The sequence below is a fragment of the Temnothorax americanus genome, unplaced genomic scaffold (assembly GCF_048541705.1).
Source record: "Temnothorax americanus isolate GAGA-0224 unplaced genomic scaffold, ASM4854170v1 Scaffold24, whole genome shotgun sequence".
Taxonomy (NCBI): domain Eukaryota; kingdom Metazoa; phylum Arthropoda; class Insecta; order Hymenoptera; family Formicidae; genus Temnothorax; species Temnothorax americanus.
Window position 1 is genome coordinate 2,512,067 of NW_027509381.1, and position 24,702 is coordinate 2,536,768.

At 43.9% G+C, this 24,702-nt stretch overlaps 2 protein-coding genes across 4 annotated transcripts in view; both read left to right on the top strand.

Moving 5' to 3' along the window:
• Positions 1 to 489: 489 nt before the first annotated feature.
• LOC143898579 (uncharacterized) lies at positions 490 to 7,138 on the top strand. 2 transcript variants are annotated; one of them, XM_077408152.1, is made up of 7 exons: positions 490 to 922; positions 2,043 to 2,424; positions 2,774 to 3,415; positions 3,734 to 4,646; positions 4,833 to 4,881; positions 5,186 to 5,215; positions 5,468 to 7,138. In XM_077408152.1, exons 2-7 carry the CDS (start codon positions 2,075 to 2,077, stop codon positions 6,367 to 6,369), a joined length of 2,886 nt encoding a protein of 961 aa, XP_077264278.1. In that variant the 5' UTR covers positions 490 to 922; positions 2,043 to 2,074; the 3' UTR covers positions 6,370 to 7,138. The 2 variants fall into 2 exon arrangements, with proteins under 2 accessions (XP_077264278.1, XP_077264279.1); XM_077408153.1 differs by lacking the exon at positions 490 to 922 and adding an exon at positions 937 to 1,869.
• A 3,987-nt stretch (positions 7,139 to 11,125) lies between these two features.
• The window catches only part of Mnb (minibrain), a 92,416-nt gene continuing 78,839 nt past the window's right edge, over positions 11,126 to 24,702 (top strand). Inside the window, exon 1 of one of the 2 annotated variants that reach the window (XM_077408168.1) lies at positions 11,126 to 12,714. The gene's annotated coding sequence lies outside the window, so the exon portion shown is untranslated. Of the gene's footprint in view, positions 12,715 to 12,871; positions 13,064 to 24,702 lie in introns of those variants that run through there. The other variant, XM_077408169.1, reaches the window with a different exon arrangement.

Here is a 24,702-nt window from a genome sequence, read left to right on the forward strand (position 1 = left end):
AGTTTTACAAATTATGAGCAGATATTATTTTGGCTCGGATGCCATAGATCCACGTATACAGACGGAGGGTTAATACTGTGTGATAAATTCCAATCGTATTCCAATCCTGGAATGCGATTAGATTATTTCTAATAATTCAGAACACATGTATAAATTCAGAGTAAATTCAGAGTGTCTTCAGAAAACATAAGTCAAGATCGAGAATTAGCTTTTCTGTGTCACGTTTTTCAATATTACACGCTACTATATTCTGTATTATTTATTGAATTTATTATACATATATATTATACCTAAAGAACACTGTAGTCTCTTGCGGTAAGTGTAACCGCGTATATGGAATAAATACGGAATATGGAATTTTTGCATCTATTTCTTTTCTTATATTTGTGTCGAGAAATAAAAAAGACGTGGATCTTTCGGTACTGAACCGCGGAATGTTAAAAAATTTCGAATTTCCAGCCTTTCTTGAAACACTAATAGCTGCATTCCATTTTCATTCTTATGAAAAATTATACGTATATTATGTTGCATATTTTAAGCATAGAGAATAAATTAATATCAGTTATGTAGAACAATTGTCTATATGTTAAATTTTCTGTACTCAAAACGAGATGCATATAAAATTTATGCGTTGAGAATATAATTAGAAGGATCAAAAGTACAAAAAGTTCAGCTGCAAAGAACAGGTATATCTTTTCGAAGCTTTTATGTATGTATATGTGTGCGCTTTTTCTTTCTCCTTTTTTCTCTAAAGAATTTTTCTCCTTTTCTCTCTAAATGCTTCATTTCATACCCGCCCGCACCTTTCTCATTCCGAGTGCCGAAAGTGTAGCACGTAGCACAGCTGCAAAGAGAACAGCCTATGCAATTATGTAAAAAAGAAAACACTTTCGGTCGAGTTCGGCGAATATAACAAATAGAGGCAAGAATTGTTAAACATTTAAACGATTGTTAAGAGATTGTTTAAAGTGCAGTTTGGTACAATTTTGTTAACAGAAACGTTCAACGGGACGTTTGTTACGTTTTTATTCATTGCATTAACCTGAAATCTATTCGCACGCGCGTTCGCCGTTTGTCACGAGAGAAACGATACGGCGAATAAAAAGTCGCGAAAATTTTCGTATATACGATACGACGAAAATAAAGCGCGTACGGCCGCGCAAGTGCACTCGTGCACTTTTGATCCGGGGATTAGGTTAGTTTCGGTGCTCGGTGTGAGCAACATGGCGAGTTGGCGAGTTAGAGGGTGAGAAAACTCGTCGTCGAGCGGGCACAGGTGTTTCCGGTTCGGGTGTCGTACTCGCTCGGAATCCTGCGGATTTGCATCGTTATTTATCGGTTCCTCGCAACGATCGTGGGGCTACCACAGTTTCCGGAGTTTACGTGAGGCCAGTGAGGCTGCCTGCGTCAGGCACCCCTTCCTCACGACGGTCGACGGTCCTCGCAACATTCGGGCCATGGGCCATTCGGGGAAGTAAAGCGGAAACCCTCACGTGTGTTTTGACCGTTTTGGACCTTGCCTGTTAGTCGAACTAGCACACAAGCTCGGCGGAAGGTCGTTTATTTCGTTTCTCGATCGAACCCGATCGCCGTACTGTGCTTGTCAATATATGCTTATCAGTGTTCTCTGAGATTAATATCTGTAAAAAATTTACACGCCGCCCCGAGTTAAGATAATTCTAAACGCTCAGGAACAACAGTGCCATGTTGAATCTCGATAAAACGTGCCGAAGATAAAACTTACAGACACAGACTTAAAGCACAGATGAAATAATGTAGAGCTTGTCGAGTACAACAGTATGTACGGCTGTACGGATTACAACAATGAATTGAAATAGCAACAACAACTGAAACTGCACAATGCCTTAAGTTGGTTATTTATAAATCATTCAATCGTTTTATGTACAAAAACGTTTGTTTCATATGTAAAAGCATGTATATTTTTTGTGGGATTTATTAAGCACACGTTGCAATAGCAATATAGATACGAGAAGCATAATTAATTTACTTAGAGCTCAAAGATATTTTCTTGATTACTTCAGAATACTGAGGTAATCGCGAATTGGTGAGCAACATGGACAACGCAAGCGACAAAGACAATGTTCAAATGAAAGAAGTGAAAGAAACGGAAGGGCAAGCGACGAAGACCACTGGCAAGATATTCGTGAAGCAATTTCACCAGATAATCGAGGAGCCTTTGTTGAAAAGTGACGATCATGTGCAACGCGCGATCATGGGTCTCAAGGAGATACCGGATGAAGAACTGAAGGAGGAACTGAAGGAACTGAAGGAGTTCCTCGACGATGAAGACTTTATGGAAGGACTGGACGTTGTGGACGCATGGGAAGGAGATGAAGACAAAAACCGCGAGAACGAGCAAGACGTGACAAGGTCTAAGAAGCAAGGAGAGAACCAACTCTCTAGGTAGTGTCATTATTGTAAATGATTTTTATATAACATTATATTGTCACTATACTTGATATTAAAAATAAAGCCGTTGTATTGCTCTTACTTACTAAGTGCAATCATTGTAGGGACATTAATTATGGCACTACGACTTTTCTCGAGTTTCAGTTAATTACATTTTAATTTATATTGTATACAAATGTATTATGTTCTAATTTTAGTGATTTAGTTATAAGTTACAATGCCACGTTGTCAGATCATTCTCATTCTCTACACTATCTGTATGATATATGTGTACAATCTGTTATATTTAATATTATGGAAGTGTGCATCCTCTGGCAAACGAATGATGACAAGATAATTATAGGGAGCACCATCGTCCCGAGCCTAAAGGACCTCACAAACGTAAAAAGCCGAAGAAAGAAGAGAAGAAACGCGAAGAGATTCGTCGGGATCCTTTGAAGAGCACCAAAGACATCGAAAGGGACAAAATGCGAACGAAGAGAGACACCGAGAACAAGCTTCTTGCCGAAAAGGAGAAGGCGATCAAGTACTTGTTGGACTCGGACAACGTAGTCCCGCCTGGGACGGAAACTGAAGCCATTCAGAGCATCGCGGAGGAACAGAACAGAGAACGAGCGCAGCGTGAAGCACAACGAAGCAGAGAGCATCGCAGGAGCAAATCGTTGCAACGTTACGGTAAATCTTCGCCACGGCGCAGAACTCCCGATCGATCTCGGCTGAGTCCTCATCGACGAAAAAGTCCTTTCGTAAGCCCGGATCGCCGTAGAACCCCTATCATAAAAACAGAAGAAAGACACAGAAGTCCTAGATATAGTCCAGGCAGACGGAAAAATTCACCACGATCCTATGACCGGAGAACTCCTATATTAAGTCCAGATCGACGAAGAAGCCCTAGACGACTTAGTGGAGAACGGCGGTCCAGCGTAGATAGAAGATGGAGTCCTGAGCGACTCCGTAGGAGACGCGCCGATTGGACGCATGAACGGTGAGGAGACAATATTCTTAACGTCTTTGTTAAGATATTTTTTAATGCTTTAAACTCTTTCTCGTTCAAGAAAGAGAAAAAAAAACCTCAATGTTATCTAGCTAAAAATCATCTTTTTACACTGCGTGTATAGCAGTCACAAATATCATTTTGTGAACAAATATTGTAAGTAGTTGTTTGTGATAGATATAATTTTTCAAACTTTGCGTTTTAAATTTTACATTGTAATTTTATATTATTGCATTGTACAAATATATATACACGATATAAAAATGTACTAGATTATATCTTAGATTATATCTGATTATCTTGATTAAGCCGGAGAAGCCGATCTCGTGATCGAAGGAGCCGCAGCACGGAACGTCCGAGAAAACGATCGAGCCGTTCACCAACGGGCAGACGAGCGAGTCGTTCGCCAGTGAGCAGACGATACAGCCCCCGTCGCCGAAGTCGCACACGTAGCAGATCATTGGAGAAGCGCGTCAGGAAGCGTTCACCCTTCATCAACGAATTGGCAAGACAACTGCGAAACGAAGCCATGTCGACCGGCGCGAACACAAGTGGATACGTGCCGTCCGCGACGATGGAAGGAATCGCACCGTTACTCAACCCGCCTACATATAAACAAGAAGCGGAATCCAGGCCACAGCCACCAGCGCACCCGCCACCAGCACAGCCGCCGCCACCACCACCGTCTGTAGCACCCCCGTACACGCATCAGCCGGGTCCGCCATCGTCATCTATGCTACCACCTATGCTAACCGGATCGTTTATGAATTTCGAATCTATGCCGGCTACAGCATCGCCAATGAATTTCGAACCTATGCCGCCGACATCCCTGACCCCAAACCTGCCTCCAGCCAATTATTCATCCGGTCCGGTCATGTACAATCAGCCGAATGCCGCTGCCGTGCCGCAAGCACCTCCGCAATCGGTGATGCGCTCGCCGTTGCTTCCTTTGCCGATACCCTCGCCGCAACCTGTACCTCCTCCGATGATGGATCATACGCATATGTCGTACAATCCATCGTATACTGTACCCTTTATCCAACAAACACCGGTTCATCAATTTGAACCTCCAAACAAACCTTTGAATCGCTCAGCCACACCTTCTACGTCACAGAGCTATACGGAACATGGACCGGCGGCATCGTCGTCGTACAACGAAGCTTACTCTCCGCCCCAGGAACGAATAAAGACACCCGAACCGCCGATCATCTCCAAACCAAAAGTAATTGCAATACATATGATAGCGATGAGTATTTAGTTTTGTTTTAAATTCGACCAGGAGTGTTTATCGCTAGGTCGAATATTAATTTATTTTAATTTGTCGTACGAAGCATTGTATTTTTTTCAATCATGTATTTTATTTGTAGAAAAAAAAAATTAATATAATTTTTATGACTTGATCTTGCAGCAAAAAACCAGCTTATCCAGTCTATTGGAAGCATCTGTTTCAGCCAAAGGTGCGAGTATGTTTTAATTTGTTATGCGATCGTAAAGATTTATACAGAACTTATATAGTTGCCGCTTTTTCGTTCACCACAAAGATACAAATATTTCCCATGTATCTTATTTAGGCCCAGTTTCACAAACGTCGGTTAACTTCTGACCTTAAGTCAACTCACTCTTCGTCTCTTTCTAAGGGAAACGTTAGAAAGAGACGAAGAGTGAGTTAACCTAAGGTTGTGAAAGTTAACCAACGTTTGTGTGGAACTAAGCTTTATTGAACCATACTAATTTTTCATATTTTCTTTTTTATCACGTTAGATTCATCTAATATACCGGTACTATATCCAGGTAAGAACTTTTAAATTTTGAAATTCTATTTAAACTGCTTATCAATCACACTACACGAGTTGTGTGACATGTCTAATTAGAGATATACATCTAAAGTGGACTTTTGTTTAAAGACACTTTCCTTTTACACGATTTACAACATGCGTGAAGATTGCAAGAAGCATGACATATTTGTATAAGCATTACGACATATATATGTATGTAAAATTCAGAATTTTATTTTCTACGAGATTCTATTTTTTCTACTGATAGGATTCAAGCCTGAAATAATGCGACATTGCGAACAAGCGCTATTTCAACTTCCAATGGAGGATCCGCGTTTAAAGATGAAGGGTAGATTTTTCTACGATCGCAACGAAGAAAAAGAAACGAAAGACGTTTCCGAAGACCATACGTCGAATTCGATACTTCTGCAGAAAAGCAAAACCAAGATATTCTGGGAAGAGAGCAACGTGGAACAGCCGGTACCGATTCCGAAAGCGATAACTCAAATGCATCAGAAGATCTGTCAGACAGATGAAGTGGAAACGGAAAGCAAGGGTGTGCAAGTACACGTCACCACGGCCGACTTTGGATCACAGGTCTACGAGCACGATCTCCAGCAGGTAAAAGAAGAAAAACGGCCGATAATGGATCGTCTAGATTGGAGCGCGCGGGATACATATGAATATGGATCCAAGTATCGCGAAGTAGAGGATCTGAGATGGAGTCTAAATAACTCTTCGCAAAGACGTACTTTGAACAGGCAAGCGTCTCCTCCTAGAAGATCCGATGAACAAGAGTATCATTTAGATTCCATAAAACACGAATCTAGAAGCTTGAGGCTGGAGTCTCCTGTTAGAAGTAGAGATGATTTTTCTTCTCACTCTGATATGCGCGATCACTATAGTCATGACAGATATTCGCCAGAGTATCATAGACGGTCTATGGAGCGCGACGAATTTCACGACAGAAGAAGCAATCATAGTCGTGGAGAAAGCCCGATGGAATTAGAAGAATCCGACGATGAAATCATGACTGGCCATACATTCCAAAGGGGATCTGATTGGCACGGAAAAGGAAAAATCGTAAAGGGCAAAAGCCATAATGTGCGAGGAAAGCATGTAGGAGGAAGACCGTATCGGAGTCGCGGAAACTTTCGGGGCAAATTTTAAAACTATTCATTGCATATATGAAATATTTCAACACGTCATATGAATAACTTCATTATATATATGTATATATATGTATACATATAGATAGAAAGCGGCAAACATTATTTTAAATAATATAAACGATCAATCAATAAATGATACTGATGATACACATGCACGAAATTATTCGATGTTAAATGATAAAAAGTGAAGAGAATACAATTTTCAGGATAAATGTTCAATGAATTTATAGTGAAACAAAGTGGAAAAAAGCTATAGGGCATAATGATATGCTCAAGTATCTTTGCAAGTGTGTTTCAAAGAATTAATTTGTGCATACCGCGCTGAAATGAAGATTAGTGTCCGCTAAAACATTATATCAACTTTTTTTTTATAAGAAAGTTACAATCAAATTGATGTTACATACATATATGTAATCTTACATGGTAAGATCTCATAGATATGATAAACACTTTTGACATTTGTTTGTGTCATTTTTACTGCGTATACTATATGATACTTTAACAATTTCAGCGTAACGAAATACAATCTTATTGAGAAAACATATATGTAATGAAGATGTAATTAAATTATGTTAAAAGATGTCACGAATTTAAAACAAAGTGTAATGTAAAAATCTCAGACGAAAATAATAAAAGTTACGAATTTAAATGTATATATATTATAGGAACTGTGGAATAACTGTACACTAATACTGTTTTTCATCCTAAAGATAATTTCTTGAAAAAATATTGTCATTTTGGTTTCAATATATTAATAATTCAATACATATATATAATATTCCGCAATTATGGAAACTCTACGCGGCACCTGATATAGAGCTAGAAATATATAACTGGCCATAAATTTATTTTTACATTGCGTATCTTATTATTATTATTTTCTTTAGAGATCAAACAATATACGCTGCGACCGAATCTCAAGCGAATTGCAAACGTTGCACCGGTTGCACGATGCCGCTCAAGTATTGCGTCACGTTATGCAGTTTGTATAGTTTCGTCTTTTAACGAACGTCTCGTGCGTCATTTATAATCTTTTTGTTTTTTTACACATCCGTGCTATTTTTTGTTTCATTTTGTGTTATAATTTTCACAGGAACAACATCCTATTGGCCGGACCATCTCATCACGGAAGCTATTATAGTATCGCAATAAATATGAAGCTTATATAACGATGCAAATATTAAGTCTATTTGTTGATAAAGTTTTCGATTGTTTAACGTTATGTTCTTTTTTTAATCAAGTAATTATACAATCGAAATATAGATTTTTTTAAATAACTGTTCGAGTCACAAGAAAATGAGTTATTAAAAAAATTGAATAAAAATTTTCCCAAAAAAAAATTAAACTATAAATTATTCTCCATAATCATGCTTCGTAAATGATGTTTATGAATTTTTGCAATAAACAATATCCGTAGTATAAAATAATAGTTTCTCACATACGCAAGTTGATACATTTTTTGCATTATTTTTATTTGTTATTAAAAAATTATAGTAAAATTTATTCCCAGAATGTCTGTAATATTTGTAAAATTATAATTACCGACATAATTCTATTTTGATTGTTTATCTTATAAAAAGATCGATGTAACGATATTTTCATATGATATATATAGTGTTATTTTGCGTATTTATATTCATCCATGCCGATAATTAAAGATTTCACGGTCCGTTTAAATTGATTAGGTATATAACTGTACATAAAAGTATTGTCGTTTTGAGCGAACGTGCAAACAGAAATATAGACAATTATTAATTGATTTGTATGTGTATTTTACAAATAAAAACTGATTTTAGCAATTTAGAGGGGTGATCACTCAAAAAGAAATGTGCCCAGCGCTTTGAAAAAAATAATCGCTCTCTTTTAAACTCGACGTAAATCCCTAGCGCGGTGCGCTCTTTAGAAGTTACGCGTATAATTGCGCCGCAAAATTGCGTTCTTTTAATCTCTTGCCACGGCCGTTTGATTCAAAATTACTCTAGCGAGCAATTTATACCGCAATATATTTAGCGCACATTTTAGTTTACGAACGTCCGGTTCAGATCGCTCGCGAATTCCGCTTGGCTTTGCCTCCGGATACGAGTGCGTCATATCGCGAAATCGCTCAATGATCTCGGACGGAAATCTTGGCGGAGGATGCGTCAAGTCGCTGATGATGCGTCGCGTCGAGTCGATTTCCCGATTGCGAAACGTGATTCGTGAGTCATTCCGAATCATCCGCTTTTCAGCGAAACCCTCTCTTTCTTTCCCGGCTATCGTTTTCCTCGATCGACTTTGCAGCCTGCGGCATCTCCGTTCGAAATCTGATCGTCCGGCGACCGGAAACTCATCGGGAATTTAAGAACCGGCAGTCCTCGATCGTTGAACCTGTGCCGCGTTTTTTTCGCATGATCGAACGACACGATTATAAACTTTCAGCAAAGCGAAACAATTGCATTTTTCATGAATGTCGTTTTTGCATTCAGTAATTGGCCTCATTCGCGGTTATGGAATGACGAAACGTTCACTTTGTTATTCCTATCGAACGAATTCAAATTAATCGATTTAATTCCGATCTCGATCTGTTATTGGAAGAGAAGAGGACTCTTTTTTTTTTATTTTCCTGATTTTGGATTAACGATCATCACAGTCGCAGCGTCACAGCAGAACCAAATCCAGAACGGATTTATGAAACTATATTTATTTTTTTCTATTTTTCTTTAAACGGTATCATGTTGCTTTACGTACTTTATAAGAAACACGTCATTTTTTCAAACTTTGAGTTTCATCAACGACGTGGACTTAATTTTCGGCAAGTCTCAGCTAGCGCAAGATCAGATTGATGCAAAAGGTTCGTCGTTTTTTTTTAATTAAATAAACTTTTAGAGTTAAAATGCAGATTAAAAAACGGTGTCAGGATTGGGTCTCGGTAGCCTAATAAATATTATTCGTGTGAATTTTATATACAATTTTTCGCCTTAGCACTTTTCCAGCGCCTTTCTCTAATCGATTAAAGGAAGAAAAAGTTCTTTTTGAAAAGAGAAGAGCAAAGAATTTCTTTCTAGATAAATCAAAGAATATTTCAAAATCCACGACAAACTGCAGTTTCGCTTTAAATTTCAAACATCGTGTTATCAAATTACTTAAATACGATGATCCTAGTATACATTCGCGCCGAAGTTACACCTAACGGGATCTCGTTCATACAGCAAAGAGAGATAATTAAATAAAAAATTAATTCCAATTTAATGAACGAAACGGTATTATTTCGATTATTTAAGATCGCCGGAGGGGGGCGCCATCTGACGCGAATCTGGAGCATTCGCTGTTGTCAAGCGGCGCGATATCGCGTTGGCAGGCCTGCGACAGGCGCGACGGCGCGACGGCGCGGCGGCCCCCGAAGGCCGTGCCGTATTTCGCGGTGTACGCGCGCGCGCGCGCCAGCGCTATCTCTCTCTTCTCTCCCCTTCCTCCTCTCTCCCGCGCGCTCCTACCGCCGCGACGTTGTTGGTTGGCGCCCGTGCGCGCCGCCCCGCGGCCGATTCGCCAAGCATTCGGCATGGATCCAGCTCCATGTTCGCCCGTGAAAGCGATGCGGTGTCCCCGCGGTTAGGACGTTGTACGATTCTCGTGCGTGCTGCGGGAACGTCGCGCGTTACCCGTCGTGCAAGCCGCGAGCTCGAGCGCCCGCTCGACGTCGTCGCGATCGGTGGCCGTGCGCGCGCGTACGCGAGCCAGTGGTGCGTCGGGCAACCTCGTCGTCTCGCGTGTCTCGGTGTGGCGCGGCGGCACGGGAGCAGCCGCGGTAACGGCAGCAGGCGCAGCGGCAGCGGCAGCGGCGGCAACAACAACAGCAGCAGCAGCAGCAGCAGCAGCAGCAGCGGCGGCAACGATCTCACGTCGGTGCAGCTTCCGCGAGGCGTCCTCCGATCACGGCTGAGACGCGAGCTGGCGAGGAGGAGCGCTCGTCGGTGCGCGTCGGCGGTAGCGACGGCGACGACAGCAGCGACGGCGCGTGCTGCGAGGACGAGGTGAATGCACGGCGGCCGCGGTGTGTGCCAGTGGTGTGCGCGCTCGTCGCCCGTGGAAACCCGCCAAAACCCGCGGCCGCGAACAACCACCACCACCACCACCACCGCCGTAATCATCCCCAACATCGCTACCGTCAACAGTAGCGGCAGCAACGGCAACGGAAACAACGATATCGGCAATCCCGTCGACGGGAGAAGAAGGATCCCCTCGAGCGACGACGTCGACGTCGACGACGACGACGACGACAAAAACAACACCGGCAATACCGGCAGGAGCGACGGCCGTCGCGTTATCCGTGCCGCGCGACGACGACGACGACGACGACGTTGTTATTGTCGTCGCGCCGTCCTGCCGAGCGCGGCGTCGTCCCGGCGCGACGCCGCCGCCGCCGGTCACGGCTGGTCTCGGGCGGTGGTAGAGATATAGAGACGGGAAGGTCGTCGCGCTCGTGTGACGGCGGCGGCGACGAGCGACAACGACAACGGCGGCGGCCGCCCAGCTCACCACGCGCTGTCGTTGCCGACAGCGGCGTCGGCGGCTGCGTTCTGTTATTATTTTGCCGCGGTGCTTTTGACCCTTCGTGCCGGGCGAGTTCATTGCGGCGCTGTCGCGGGGGGTGTCAGCCGGTGGTACGTCCACACCGCGCTCTCCGCCGCGTATCCACCACCCCCCTCCCCCTCCGTCCGTCCGTCTGGCGGCGGCAGCAGCGCCGGCGTCGACGGTACGCGGGCGCCTCGTGATCGCCGAGCGCGAGGACGGGAGCGGCGGAGGTTCGGGGCGCGTCCCTAAGGCGTCCGTCGTCGGTCCCGCGGGGCCCGGTCCGGTCCGGTCACCCCGGCCGCGCGTCGCGTCGCGAAAAACCCCGGAAAGGTAGAAGACAATACCACGCGACAGTCGTCGCGACGGCGGGACGAGCGAGAACGGCCAGCGGTAAGTCAGTCAGTAGTCCGCGAGGCCGCGCGGCGTCACGCGGGTTGACGCCGACGACCGTAACCCGAAAGGAGCCGTACACGCGCGTACTCCGCTCGTTCTCGAACGAACGAACGAACGAAAACAAACCGGTCGTGCCTCCTCGAACGCGGGACTCCGGAGTTGGTAAAATTCGATACACCGCCTCGTCACCCGATCCGCGATCCTCGCGGGTGGCGCGCGCCTCGTTCTAACGGAGCGGCGGGAACGGGGGATCGACGATCGCGAGAATCTCCGGGCCCGAGAAGCCGGATGTCCTGACTGGACAAGAGAGAAGACGTTTCGGCACCGGAAGGGAAGGTGGAAGCGCGCGAGCGTCCACGTGTGAGTCACGGTCGTCGACGATCATCGACCACCACCGCTACCGTCGCCAACCGTCAACCACCACCACCACCACCACCATCACCACCACCACCACCGCTACCGTCGTTGGCAACGCTTAATATCGCGTCGCCGCTACGCCCAGCCGCGCGACCGATCGGCTCCCCGCGCGTGGAAGACGTAGAAGGGAGAGGGGCGAGAGAGATCCGCGCCGGCGGATATACACGGTGAAGTTTCACGGCCGCGACCCGAGAAAGGCGCGACGAGAGGAGCGAGGATACGATCCCGCCGCGCTCGCGCTTCGTGTTACCCGCGTGTGCGTGCGTGCGTGCGTGCCTGTTTGTTTGTTTGTGTGCGTGCGTGCGCGACACCCGCTCGGGCGTTCGGCCGAGGGAAGCGCGCGCGCGCGCGCGCGCGCGTTATGCTCGCGGTGACAGCTCGGCGATAAGCTCGAAGGTGGTTTCTGGCGTTTCTCTCTCCTTCTCTCTCTCTCTCTCTCCTCTCTCCGCTGTTTCGCGCGCGAAAGAGGAAGTATCCCTTCGTAACGTCGAACAACCAGAGATTTCCGTCTCCCTCCTCCGCCCTTCCACTACCGCTGTCGCCAACATCGCCGTCTACCCCGTCGCTCGCTCCCCACCTACGCAATCGTCGCTCCGTCGGTGAAGCGCGCGACTGTTGAAAACCAGTGGAAACGTACGGTGGTGCGCCATACATAAAGTCTACGTATAACCGCATGTATACGCGCACGTACATCTGTGTCGTTCGGTGTGCTCGATAAAGTGTGCGAGAGAGTTCTTTTTCTTTCTCGACGCGTGTGCCGAGTGTTCTTCGTTTTCTCTCTCTCTCTCTCTCTCTTTCGACCGGATCTACCTGCCTGTCGTGTGCGTGTCCCGCACCCCCACCCGTCTTACCCGTCCCCCTCGCCTATCATTCGCGGCGTCGCCGGCTTGTTTTTTCGGAGTGGATCGTCGGGAGAGGCCGCACGAGCGTGACGGACAAAGGGAGACGCGTTCCAGCCTGCGTGAGGAGGATCGCATCGAAGGTATGTACATACGTGCTTGCGCGCGGTTTCTCTCTCTCTCGCTCACTCTCTCACTCGCTCCGCGCGCGCGAATTTCCACCGCGCGGAGTTCGCTTTTGAGGTTAGGGCTCGGAAGGTAGCGGCGCGGCGTGTCACTCGTGATTGTCGCCTCGCGTCGCGTCGCTCGTACCAGCGCGTTGTTTACGCGCGTGTTCCGCGTACGATGCTCCGAGATGTACGTACGAGGAGAAATTGTGCGGGCGGAGCGCGTTAATCGAGAATCCGGAGGCCGTCGAGGAATCGCGCCCGTCCGCGCGTCGCGTCTCCGCGCGCCCGTCGTTCGGCCTGGTCCTAACCTCAAAACTCTGGTGTACGTGAGTAACTACGCCGTTCAACGCTCTCCGCTCCTCCGGCGCGCCGCTTAAACAGCTGTTTAAGCGGCGCCGCGAGCGGCCCGAGCCCGAGTCCCGCGCTCTTTTTTTCCCCGTCGAGCCGCGCGTCCGCCGATTCATGGCCCGCGCCCCGCGCGGCGGCGGCGAAGGGAGCCCGCGAACAAAACGCGATACGCTCGTCGGACTGCGCAGGGTAAGGGCCTTGGCACATAGAAAAACTTAAGCAGTTAAACTTAAGCAGTAAGAAATCAACGGTATGGATTCGCTACCGCTTAGGGCCGTGCCTTAAGTTCTTGACTGTGATTGGCTGATTTGCTTACTGCTTGAGTTTTACTGCTTAAGTTTTTCTATGTGTCCGGGTCTTAAGGGCCATGGCACGTGGAAAAATTTAAGCCGGTATATCTAAGGCTGATATTTCATATGTCGCGCGACAAATTTTTTAAGCGCGTTGATCGGTTACTAAATGGAGAAGTTCCCGAGTTTCCAGAAATCCTCTATATCTTGTGGCAAATCAGTACTTTTGAAAAATTTGTCGTCCGACGATTGAAATATTACCCTAAGGACTTGAACGGTAAGCAAATTGACCAATCACGGTCGAGAATTCTCGAAAACTTGAGATAGCTATTGGTCAATTTGCTTATGGTTCGAGTGTTTAAGTTTTTCCATGTCGGGGCCAAGGCCCTAACCGGCGGTTGCGTCGATACCCTTTGCTGCTTTCTTTCAGAAAAGGGAAAATTGATTCAATTAGAATTAACGTTAATCAACGTCGGTCCGATCCGACTGCATTGTCTACCTAACCTGTCGATTGTTTAATCGGTAATCCTGGATTTTATTTCTTCGCTTCAAAAATTGCCAATATACGCTATTGTCATTGCATTTCAACGTAAAAGAAACGAGAAAACGAGGCGAATGGCGTATTGGAATAATTGAAAGATGCACCTTTTCGTGAGGTATATTAAGCTATCTGCTAAGCCAAATTATTAGAACATAAAGTATTTTATATGGAATTAATTTGCTAATTATTTGCTATTTTTTGCTTTCAAAAGTAACTTTTTTGCTCCAGCTATTAAAAAGTTACGAAGGGCTGGATAGCCTAAGATTAAGCTATCCAGCCATTGTAAAAAAAAAACATATATGTAAATCAAAAGCAAAAAGTTAATAATATCAAAATTATTTGCTATTTTTTTCTATTTTATGCTTTTAAAAATAATTTTTTTGCTCCAGCTATATATATTAAAGAGTTATTTTTAAAAGCAAATAATAGCAATTAGCAAATTAATTCCATATAAAATTTTTATGTTCTGATAATTTGTCTTAGATAGCTTATGTACCTCTTTTCGTGAAACGTTATTTTTATCCGAGATATCGATCGAAATCTATCGGCTTGTCACGATAGAGACATACGAGTTTCTTTCATTTCGTGATATACCTACGGGTGACTCTCGAATAACAGGGTACTTGAATTGCATGGAGTCTCGAATAACGCTGTAAGAAATTGCGACGACCCTATTCTTCAAAATGATCCCTTAGATTTAGAACCAAAGTGGATCTGGATCTTTGAATTTCCCCGTTTTCAATAACACCAGAACCAATTGATCGTGTTATTCGCGGGTTATCTGCATTTTCCAAGCATACAGCGTCGCATTCGGTTATCGTAGGAGCTTACGAAGCCGAGTACGAAGCTAATCGAATGTTAGAAATGTAAAAGTTTTTAATGACAATAGAAGAGGGCGGTTATTCAAACATAAATTTTTACAACTTTTACATTATTATTTTTATCGGAAGAAAAAATGATAACTTTTTAAAATCTAAAGTGATAAATAATTTATCGAAACTTTGGAAATCATCGATCAATATCGTGAATTACCGTGTATTATCGTGCGAATTGATATATTTTGTACACGAGATTATCGATGCTTCCATATCTTTAAAGAGAAAGACTCCCCGAACGCGCGAAAAAATCCCCGTTTCTAAAATATCGTGCTCTGATTTTGAATTGATAAAATTACACTTTATCGTTTCAAAATCAGAGGACGATGTTTTCTGTTGCGAATCAAAACAATAAAGCATCGGTATTCAAACGCATTTAATAATAATTTCTATATCTTTGAATTTTTCTCTTTTAGTTTTACTGTTTTACGCCTGCTCAAGACGATCTATAATTCGTGTCAAAATTTACGATGGAATTTTATTTATAATTTCATGTAATTTGAGATATATTTCAAGAATTAAAATACACATGCTCCTAATACGTAATAAAATAGTATCTATATGTAACATGCGGCATATGAAATTGTACAGAAATTATATAAAGATTGGATAGAGAATTCCATCTTGTGAGATCTGACGCATTTGCAAATCGTTTGAAAACGAACGTGATATATATCACTGATAAATGAAAGTTTTCACACGCGGGATTTTTCCACAAATGTGCACGCGATATTCCCCGCCGTCAGGCTCCGCGATCCGTTGGCATTGCCAAAACTCTTTATTGCTAAAAATCCTACAGGTGGCAACACCGCGTGGGAGAGAGATGTCGCGGGTAAGGTCTTGACGCCACTGCATTTCGTATTATCGCGCAATCACGTTATTGCGCGCGTCGCGTCTTCCGAAAAAGTGGCGGCGGAGCCGCGGCGGGAAAAGCCCGGCGGCGGATAGAAGAGAGTGCGACGAAACACCGATATCTCAGATTGAACGAATGGTTTTTCTCCGAAAGACTGATACGAACTAATTCTCGGAAGAAATGTCCAAGAGAGAGAGAGATGTACCTTATCTCTCGGACTGTCTATAATGTAATCTATATGTTTCCTCGTAACTTCACGATTATAAATGTCGTCTCTCGCTTTCCGAAGTAGAAGAGAGATGGATGGATTCGTGAGTTATGTAAAGCAACCGTCTTTATTCATTTAATTGGGTGCGTTCACAGCCGATACTCCTTTTAATCCATTGGGTCAAAGGAGAGGAAACGAGCGAAAACGAGCGACTGCTCACGATTGCTAGGCTAGCGGAGTATCGGCTGAACGCACCCATTATTTCTAAGATAATTTTTGCAAATGGCTTTTTACACATTTAGGTTCAATGCGATGTCATTTTTTTTTCATTTGTGTGAGAATCGTTTCTCATAGGACTACGCGAAAAAGACACGAAATATGATATGAAATTATAATTATATATACATATGAAATTGCACAACTTTAGTTCTAGCGGCCGACAGTTACGAGATATTGATCAATTATACAATTTATTACGTTCAAAGTCGTGCATTTTTCAAATTTACTCGTAAATCGACCATTCGCCAAGTCAGTTTGCAGCCCTTATTTGCATTATTACGTGAAAAGGCGCAAGCGCTACTGGCTGGCTCTGTATGGCAGTTCCGCCGATTGTGTTTTCGAGCATCGATCCTCGCTCCGTCCACGTGTACGTGCACGGCCTTCCGAAATAAGACCCTAATTTTGACGCGCGGCGACGTTATTATCAGTTTGATATTAAATTACGTGCCTCGAATCAATAACTCGGTCCCGAGCTGAGTCGCGGACAGGTCGCGATTACGTCGGTGCCGGTGTGAATGTTGTTTTTTTTTCTTCTCTTTTTTTTCCCCGTGAATTACACCGCGTCGCCGCGACTTGTACGTGAATCCTCCTCACGGGAGGGCGGCAGGGGGAAGGGGAAGCTTTGCCTTCTTGAGGAGGCACTCCGAACGTCTCGGCTGCACTCATCGTCAGGATTTCCACTTTATTGATTTTCGGTATATGACTTTCGACGCGTCGACGCTATAACAACGCTGTTCCCTGAAACGTGTCGAGTCACCGCGCGTATTACCCGCGTACTTAAAACAGGAATGCGGCAACTCTCGCGCGTACGTTCCGCTCGTATTGATCAACGCGATTTCGTTTCCACCTGATGTGCCTCCCCGTTTCTTCGAACGACTCCGATCCGGAGTGCACTGTGTGTGCGTCGCTTTTAATTTCAGCCTTAAACCAATCACCGTTGAAGACAAATTGCGTTTATTTTTTTCACGTGGACGGTTACGTTCACGCAGAGATCGTTCTCATTTTTGTTTTTGCTAAACTGTCTTGTACATACGCGTATTGAGACGGGTGAAGAATATAACGTGGCAACTCTCACAGGATACTGATAAAATAAATTTTGGTTGATTAATTTGTCTTCGCGCGCGATATGGAGACGCGATTTGTCTTCTTATTCTGTAATTGTATTTGCATAATTGCGTAAAAGTTAGTCTAAAAAATCCGATAAAATTGTTCTAACGTAACGCGTGCGGAATCTACACGCGTATACTTAAAGAAGAGAGTAAAAAGAGAACTTTGGCTTAACACGCGCGCTTGGAATTCATGCTGACTTGAAGGCCGATCGAGCGCGAATGCTTTTTTTTTCTTCGCCGCCACGACGCGACGCCTTCTTAATCAGCGCTTGGCGCTCTTTCTTATCGCACTGTGTATACTGTGATTGGCCGCGTCCAGCAGGCACAACTGTTGAGTTCGTCTTATCAACACTCTACGTTGATTGGTTGGTTCTAAAAGTAAGAGCCACGCACGTTCGACTGCTAGCGAACGGCTTGGGTCTGCTGAACGCGCCCATTGATTCATCGCTCGTGAGACAGCCGATCGTGAAATTCCGCGAACCCGATTACGCGTTACGATTTTTTTCGGCGTTGTCTCTCGCAGGCGTTGCTTCGCCGTGCGGGACCGGCGCATATAGCCAAGAGGAGCAACGCGAGCGTGGTGTCGATAGTAGGTCAGTTACGGGCAACGTTTATCAGGCGTGTATTCGCACCGCGTTAATTCGGTCCGTGACGAGGACCTTCCTTTGGATTTTTCGGCTTATCGACCGCGAACGCGCCTTGGTTTGCGCAGTGAAAGAAGTCAACGCTGATAAAACGGGGACGGATGCGCGATTACCGCACTGTTGAGTCTTTCAACAGTGTTTCTCGAGAAGCAAATCTTTAGGAACTGAAATATATAAGCGTAACACAAAGGGGTCAAAAAAGGATTCCAGATTTTAATTTTTCATATAATTGAAATTGCATATAGAAACGAAAACATTTTGTCAATGAAACTGTTTGTTGAAATTATATTTATTATAGATTAATTGAACAATGCACCACATTTATTTACCAGTATTTGTATCTCTAAACGTATAAATTCCTAATTTTTAATCGCGCTTCAATATCTTTCCTGAAAAAAGATCCATTTCCAACGAGATGAGGAATATTAAAGTATTATCCGTTCGGATAATGTTTTATCCAGTAGATAATTCAACATAAATCAGAAATTGTGAGATCTTGAGATCATATTCATCTAAAAAACATACAAGTGCCGTAATATAGAGGTGACAAATAGCAACTTGAAAAAGGAAACGATTTTTAGACCGAGGTGAGAAAAATATGATGTACGAATAGCTTTACCGTGGCACGGTTCGATATATTTTATTCTTAAAATATCTTCGCATCGATTTTTCTTCCTGCTTCTGTTTTGTCGAATCGTCCCAATTTTGTAGCCGGCATAGAAAGACGATCTCTCTTTTCTCTTTCGCGTTATTTTTCCCCGACGCTTCCGCCTTTAAATGCACGGTGAAGTCGAAGGCTCGCACAGCCGGGGGTTAATACGAGTCTCTGAAACCCCACTTAGGGGGAAAACCCTACATCTGAGAGGTTAAGGTCGGGGTTTTAGTCGCGAGCGCGCGTTTCGTTTTTTGTCTTGTTACCCTTTAAGCGCGTGCTTACGCGCGGAGTATTCTCGTAAAATTCTGACCTTTCAGCCCGCATCCGTATTCGAGGGCCTCCTTTAAAGGAATTGTTTGACCTTTCCGCTTTCCGCCCGCCGCCGACATCCGCGCCCGATTAAGAAGGGAAGCGCAGCTGATAACGATCCTTTTAATAGACCTCCTCCGCAAGCCGGTCTCGGTCGGGAAAGCACAATACCTGCACGCAGAAGGATATTAACGTTCCACGCGCGCGCGCGCGCGCGATCTCTTCATTGACGTTAATGGACAGCCGCGGCACACGGTAATTTTCGATCGTGCTGTGCAATAAGCGGAATATGTCGCGGCGGACGAGCGGGATTCGTATGTTTACATCTGTTTTTAGCGTGGCAGCCCGCCGTGACGGTCGTCGCAATTAAATTTCATATACACGCGAGGTAAACAGAGACGTCTGTTTAAAATTCCGATGCGTGCCTACACGCGCCGCTCGATTTCCGCTTTCAGCGAAATCACGACACACCGGAGATATCGCGCGCAAATCACGCAAATTGCGTCGCGCTTCGTGGAAATGATGCATTTTCTGTGTGCGCGGATTTTGGGAGAGTCCGCGCGGCGTGCCCCTCGCTTAGAAATGTTCTAGCTGGGAAGCTGCCCGAATCGCGAAATCCGGAAAAATCTCGAGTTTCCAGCAGCGACGGAAACGTCAAATCGAGATTCGGTTGAGCCTAACGTCGCGTTTGCGAAAAAATAAAATCGCGTAACGCGAAGGAAGGAAGGAAGGATAGGTGGCTTTCATTATACGGAGAGGGATTACACGCGTGCATTTTGCGTGAAAGTGCCGCCTCCTCCTTCTCCTCCTCCCCCCATCCGTCCGGCGTAATTATGTTGCACGAAATCAGGTTACGTTGATTCCTGCCGCTTGTGTTCGAAACGGGAAATGAATGACGTGCGAACCGAAATGTGCAACCGCGATAAACATTGCGTGCCGACTTTTCGTTACGCGCGAAAACGCACGAACTCTTCGGATCGGAATATCTCGCTGCAAAATGAAATTCTACATTAATCTTTACTGAACATCAAAATAGCGTAATGGATGCTATTGAGCTGCACAATTAAGCCGTCCGCGCTTATAGAGCTTGCCTTAGCAATTATTGCCTTAACACTTTATTCTACGATATCCCATCGTATAGGGAACCGTTTGGGAAAAGTCGAAGAGAATTACGTGAATCTTTATTAAAATAGAAATAAATATGAATATTGATATATTGTTGGAGAATCTTTGCTAATATAGAATATAATAATCTATCTAAGTCAAATAGCTTTGTTTAAAACTCAATCCTGATAAATATCTAATTAAAAACATTTAGTTTTCAAAAAAAAAAAAATAAGAGACCAAATTTGACGCTCATGTGTTTCGCGAAACCGCTGCTTAATTTTGGACGTGCTTCTTTCCGCTTCCGCTCACGTGCGGAAGCGCCGAGAGATGCGGAGGAGTCGCTGGCTAGTGATTCAGTTTTTCGGGCTGAAACGATATAACGACGGCTCGCTTTCCTGCTTTGAGTGTGGTCGTCGTCGCGTTGTCGCCGTCGTCGCGTCCGCTCGCGTCCTCTCGCGCGTCAGCGCGTGCATGACGCGGCCTGTCTGCGTGCCCGTACGCGGAAACGACGCGTCTAATAATAGACGACGCACGTTCCGCGATGGTAGTTATACTTGACTCTTAGCCCCGCGCGGCGCCATTACGGACCGCGCGCGCGTCGCGCGAGATAACGCGCGCCCTAAAGTGCGTGGCAAACAAGGGAGGAGGAAAATAAAATGTAATATCTTTATTGCTCTTTACTTTTATTTTACAAGTTGGAATAATAATTACACACGTAAACATACCGTCGCAGACGTTTCCACGACGCAGCACGCTTTCCTCGCAGTTTATTGTCCGAAAGCTTCAGTGCTCGCTAAAATTCTTTTAATTGCAATTAAAATTCAAATAAAAATCTTTAATTTAAATTCGGATTTATTGGAGAAATTTTTGGGAAAGGGAAAGCGACACTGTTGACTGCAAAACTGAGATATAATAATAAATGCAATCGGGATGTATATAATACGATTTGAAATCGATTTGTCGCCACGCATCGTTGATATCGGTTACATTGATATCGATAAAGGGCAAAATATGATGTCGATTAAAATTTAATGTAAAAGTTAAGAAAAGCCGTGATTGCTTACGTCTGCGGCCCGTAATAACCATCGCTGTCTGTGAAGCGCGCGGATACGTCGCGTGCGTGCGAAATCGCGTACGTTTACTCTTTTACTCACCGCGACTCGCCGCGAACCGCGATGAACGCGACGTACGTATTGTTTTTCTTTCGTCTCTCTTTCTTTTTCTTCTCTACCTTTCCGTTCCGTTCTTTATAAAAAAATTTCCGCGTTCACGACGCGCGGCGAGTCTAGTACATATATGTTATGCGGAATCGAAGATTGCCATTTTGATAATTCACCCACTTGTAAATATAACATTTTATCGCGACTATACCACTTACATACATGTCATCGTGCGCCGCGCAAACAATACGTAGAGTGCATTGCTCGTGCGCGGAAATTCTTTGCGGAATTAAAATTGAACGTTATTGCCATAACACGCGGCTAAATAACTTTGTGCAATTGTTCTTGTTCACCGTTAATTGCAGTTGATACGCGCAAATTACCCGTTAAACGCGCTTTTTACGTTTATACATGTGGTGTAAAAGCGGAGCGGATTACACCCGGCAGCGCATAGAAAGCAGCATATTTGCCTCAAAATAAAAGCGTAAAGCAAAGATGTATCCTCTGCGTTTCACAACCTAAATAACTTTTTGCTTTTATCATAAGCTTAAATAAGCTACTTTGTCGTTGTTCGTGTCGATAATTCATACATTATAGAGTTTACGTAGGCAAGTCTCAATATCCGTATATATATTGAACATCGTCGCAGTATAACGTTGCGGAGTAATTTAATAAGGTGCACGCGACACACAAAGCGGAACAACAGTCATATAAATTTTAACAGATACAACCGCGCGCCCAACCGGAACGTAACGGATTTTTCGATTAATTAATTAATTTTTCCCACTAATATAATACATCTTTTTTGATATGTATCTTTTCTCTCTCTTTTTTTTTTTAAGATGCCTCTTACGATCGCGGTTATTCGATCGTTGGCTTGCTTTTTCGTCTCGCGAAAGTCGTTTGTACTCGTATGGCGTTCCCGGCGATCCCGCCGTGAGTTTCGTCAGACAAGAAGACGGAGGTCACGTGGCGGGATCGAGAGCATATCGTTTCAGCCGTTAAACACGTCACTGCGGCCAATAATCATTAGTCACGCGTTTTCAATATCGACGTCTTAGACGAGTCCAGGGGCGGGAGGGGGAGGGGAAAGACGTTGTCGCCGACGTCGCGACGGGAATGTCAATGGATGGGACGGGAGGGAGGAGAGGAGCGAACGCGACTTCGCACGTCAGGGACAAAGTGCCTGTTGTCTCCTCGCGCCTGGCAAACGACGAGGTTGGGACGCGACAGTGTCGTACTTGTAAATATAAATAAATAAAATGACACTCCGCGCGCACAGCGGCGCGTCGCGAAGTTTTAAGCCCCGCAATCGATCGATGCTTCTGTGTCAACGATACGCATTGTGTGCATTTGACATTCGAGTTCCTTTGCTTCTGTCAGCGCATAATTTCCAATGTTTTTTTTACTTGCAGCGTTTTTTTAATTATCCGTTCATTATCGCACATCTCGCGCAGGCGGGCGTCTTGATGTTCCTGGAAGTGTGAGCGCAATAACCGTGACACAGTTGCGTATAGCTTAGAAAATTCATTCCCAACGCTATCGCGTACAATATGACGTTCTATGCTTCATAATTGAAATGCTGCATTTCAGTAAAATTGTTGCCTAGCTGCGAGTGTGGGTCGATGCTATACATTTATCTTTTTGAACAGCGTTATTATAGTTTTCTTAAGATTTTTATCAATGATTGGTATTCAAAAGCTTACATATGGGAGAAAAATAATAAATTCAATTAATAAATCGATCGTATCTTTTACAATAAAATTACAGTGAAAGATTTAAAGGTCTGTTCGATAATCGAGTTTTAAAAACTAATTTGATAAAAAAAAATGTTTATAAAAATATAATATTTCCAACAAAAATGTTATAAGAAACAATATAACGTGAGAATTAACGTACATTACGAAAAAAATTGCTTAATAATAATGCTAATAAAATCTGCTAGTTTCGCTTATTGGCTTGTAAGTTATTATTATGTATTTTTAGATCACGTTAATCGTGTATGGTTTAAAAATTTCTTTCACGAACAAAGTAAACATACAACTTTATATTTCCTTCCAAATTACGTCGCCCACTACTTTATACCTGTAACGAAGATTTATAGAGAAAGACAAAGAGAGAGTTGACGTCTCTTCACGTTTTATCGATGATTGAGCGTGAAATCGTTAATGACGGCTTCGAAACTTCCGTTTTATATGAGCGCGCGCGAGCGAGCGAGCGTTTCGCGGGGAGTACACGTAAGTAGACAGAAATAGATCGTAGAAAGTGGGCGACGATGTTATTATTAGCGCAGCGAAGAATGTCTGGATAATAATAGCCATTAATTATGATGTACCGTACGACCTCTCCCGCTGCGTCGCAACGCGTGCGGAGTTGTTGAACGCGCAAATCCGCTCGATGAGCGCCGTACTGAAAACAAGAGATACCACGCCATGGGGCACCTTTCACAGAGAGTATCCCGAGACCATTGGATATCCTTTTATAATGACAAACACTTTCCTCGAACAATTTAGAATCAATTTCTTCTTAGTGAAAATGTCGGGGCATTGATTCTCGAATATATAAGCGATCGACAAAAGACTTGCTTCTCGCGAATAAACTTCACGGAACTTTCGCAGTAATAAAACTGCATTCTTCAATTAATTTCAAGTGAAATTTATTGCAGCAGAATTTTAATTTAAGGTGTAGTTGCAAAGATATAATGATGCGAAAAAAATTAAAAGGATGTAAAAAACGATGATTTTTCTTGGCGTTTCGCCACCAAAGAAAAATTTATTTTAAAAATTGACTCTAAAGAACTTGTCATTAAAATGATGCAAGCTTGCGATTTTATCGAAGATACGCTGTATATCCAATATGCTTTAAAGACGATTCTTTCCGACGATATAGATACTTAATTCTTTGGGTCGTCATCTCAAAGCAAATTGTAGATATATCGTGTTCTTTTTTTCTCTAAAATTCTTCATTATACACCTTAATCCGAGAAGAGGTCTCAATCTTAACTAAACTTCCTCAATACTGGATCTTAAAATTCGCCACAGAAATAACATTTTGTTTAAACGATCGTGATTATCGTGAATTTCTGATTAATTCACGCAAATCTATTTAAAACACCGCAAACCTCAAAATTTACGCGGTATCGGGTATCATAGTGCAAATCAGAAGGGATTTCTGTGATGATACGTTAACACGCGAGATTTAACACAAGGATATGGTTAAAGTAATACACAAAATATTCCATGATTATTGGCTCACGATCCTTTACGACTCAGAAATTATTTTTACCGCGATACCCTGGCCGAAGGGAACGTCTGGCCGAAATTCGTTAAAGGATAACTTAGTATCGTCATGTTGTGCGCGCGCGCGCGTCGAGTGCTGCAATATCGCGGCGCGAATATACCGCTGGCATATCGGCGCGTAACATCGTAAACATTCGTTACCCCGTCTCGACGGGTCGCCGTACAGCCGTGCACGAGACGGTGAATCGTAGATTTTCTTGCTCGGATCGTCGATAAACGCGGAACAGCTGTTGATGCGTGCGCGCGGGTTTCGCGTTTCTACCCAACCGCCGTTCCACCGTCCG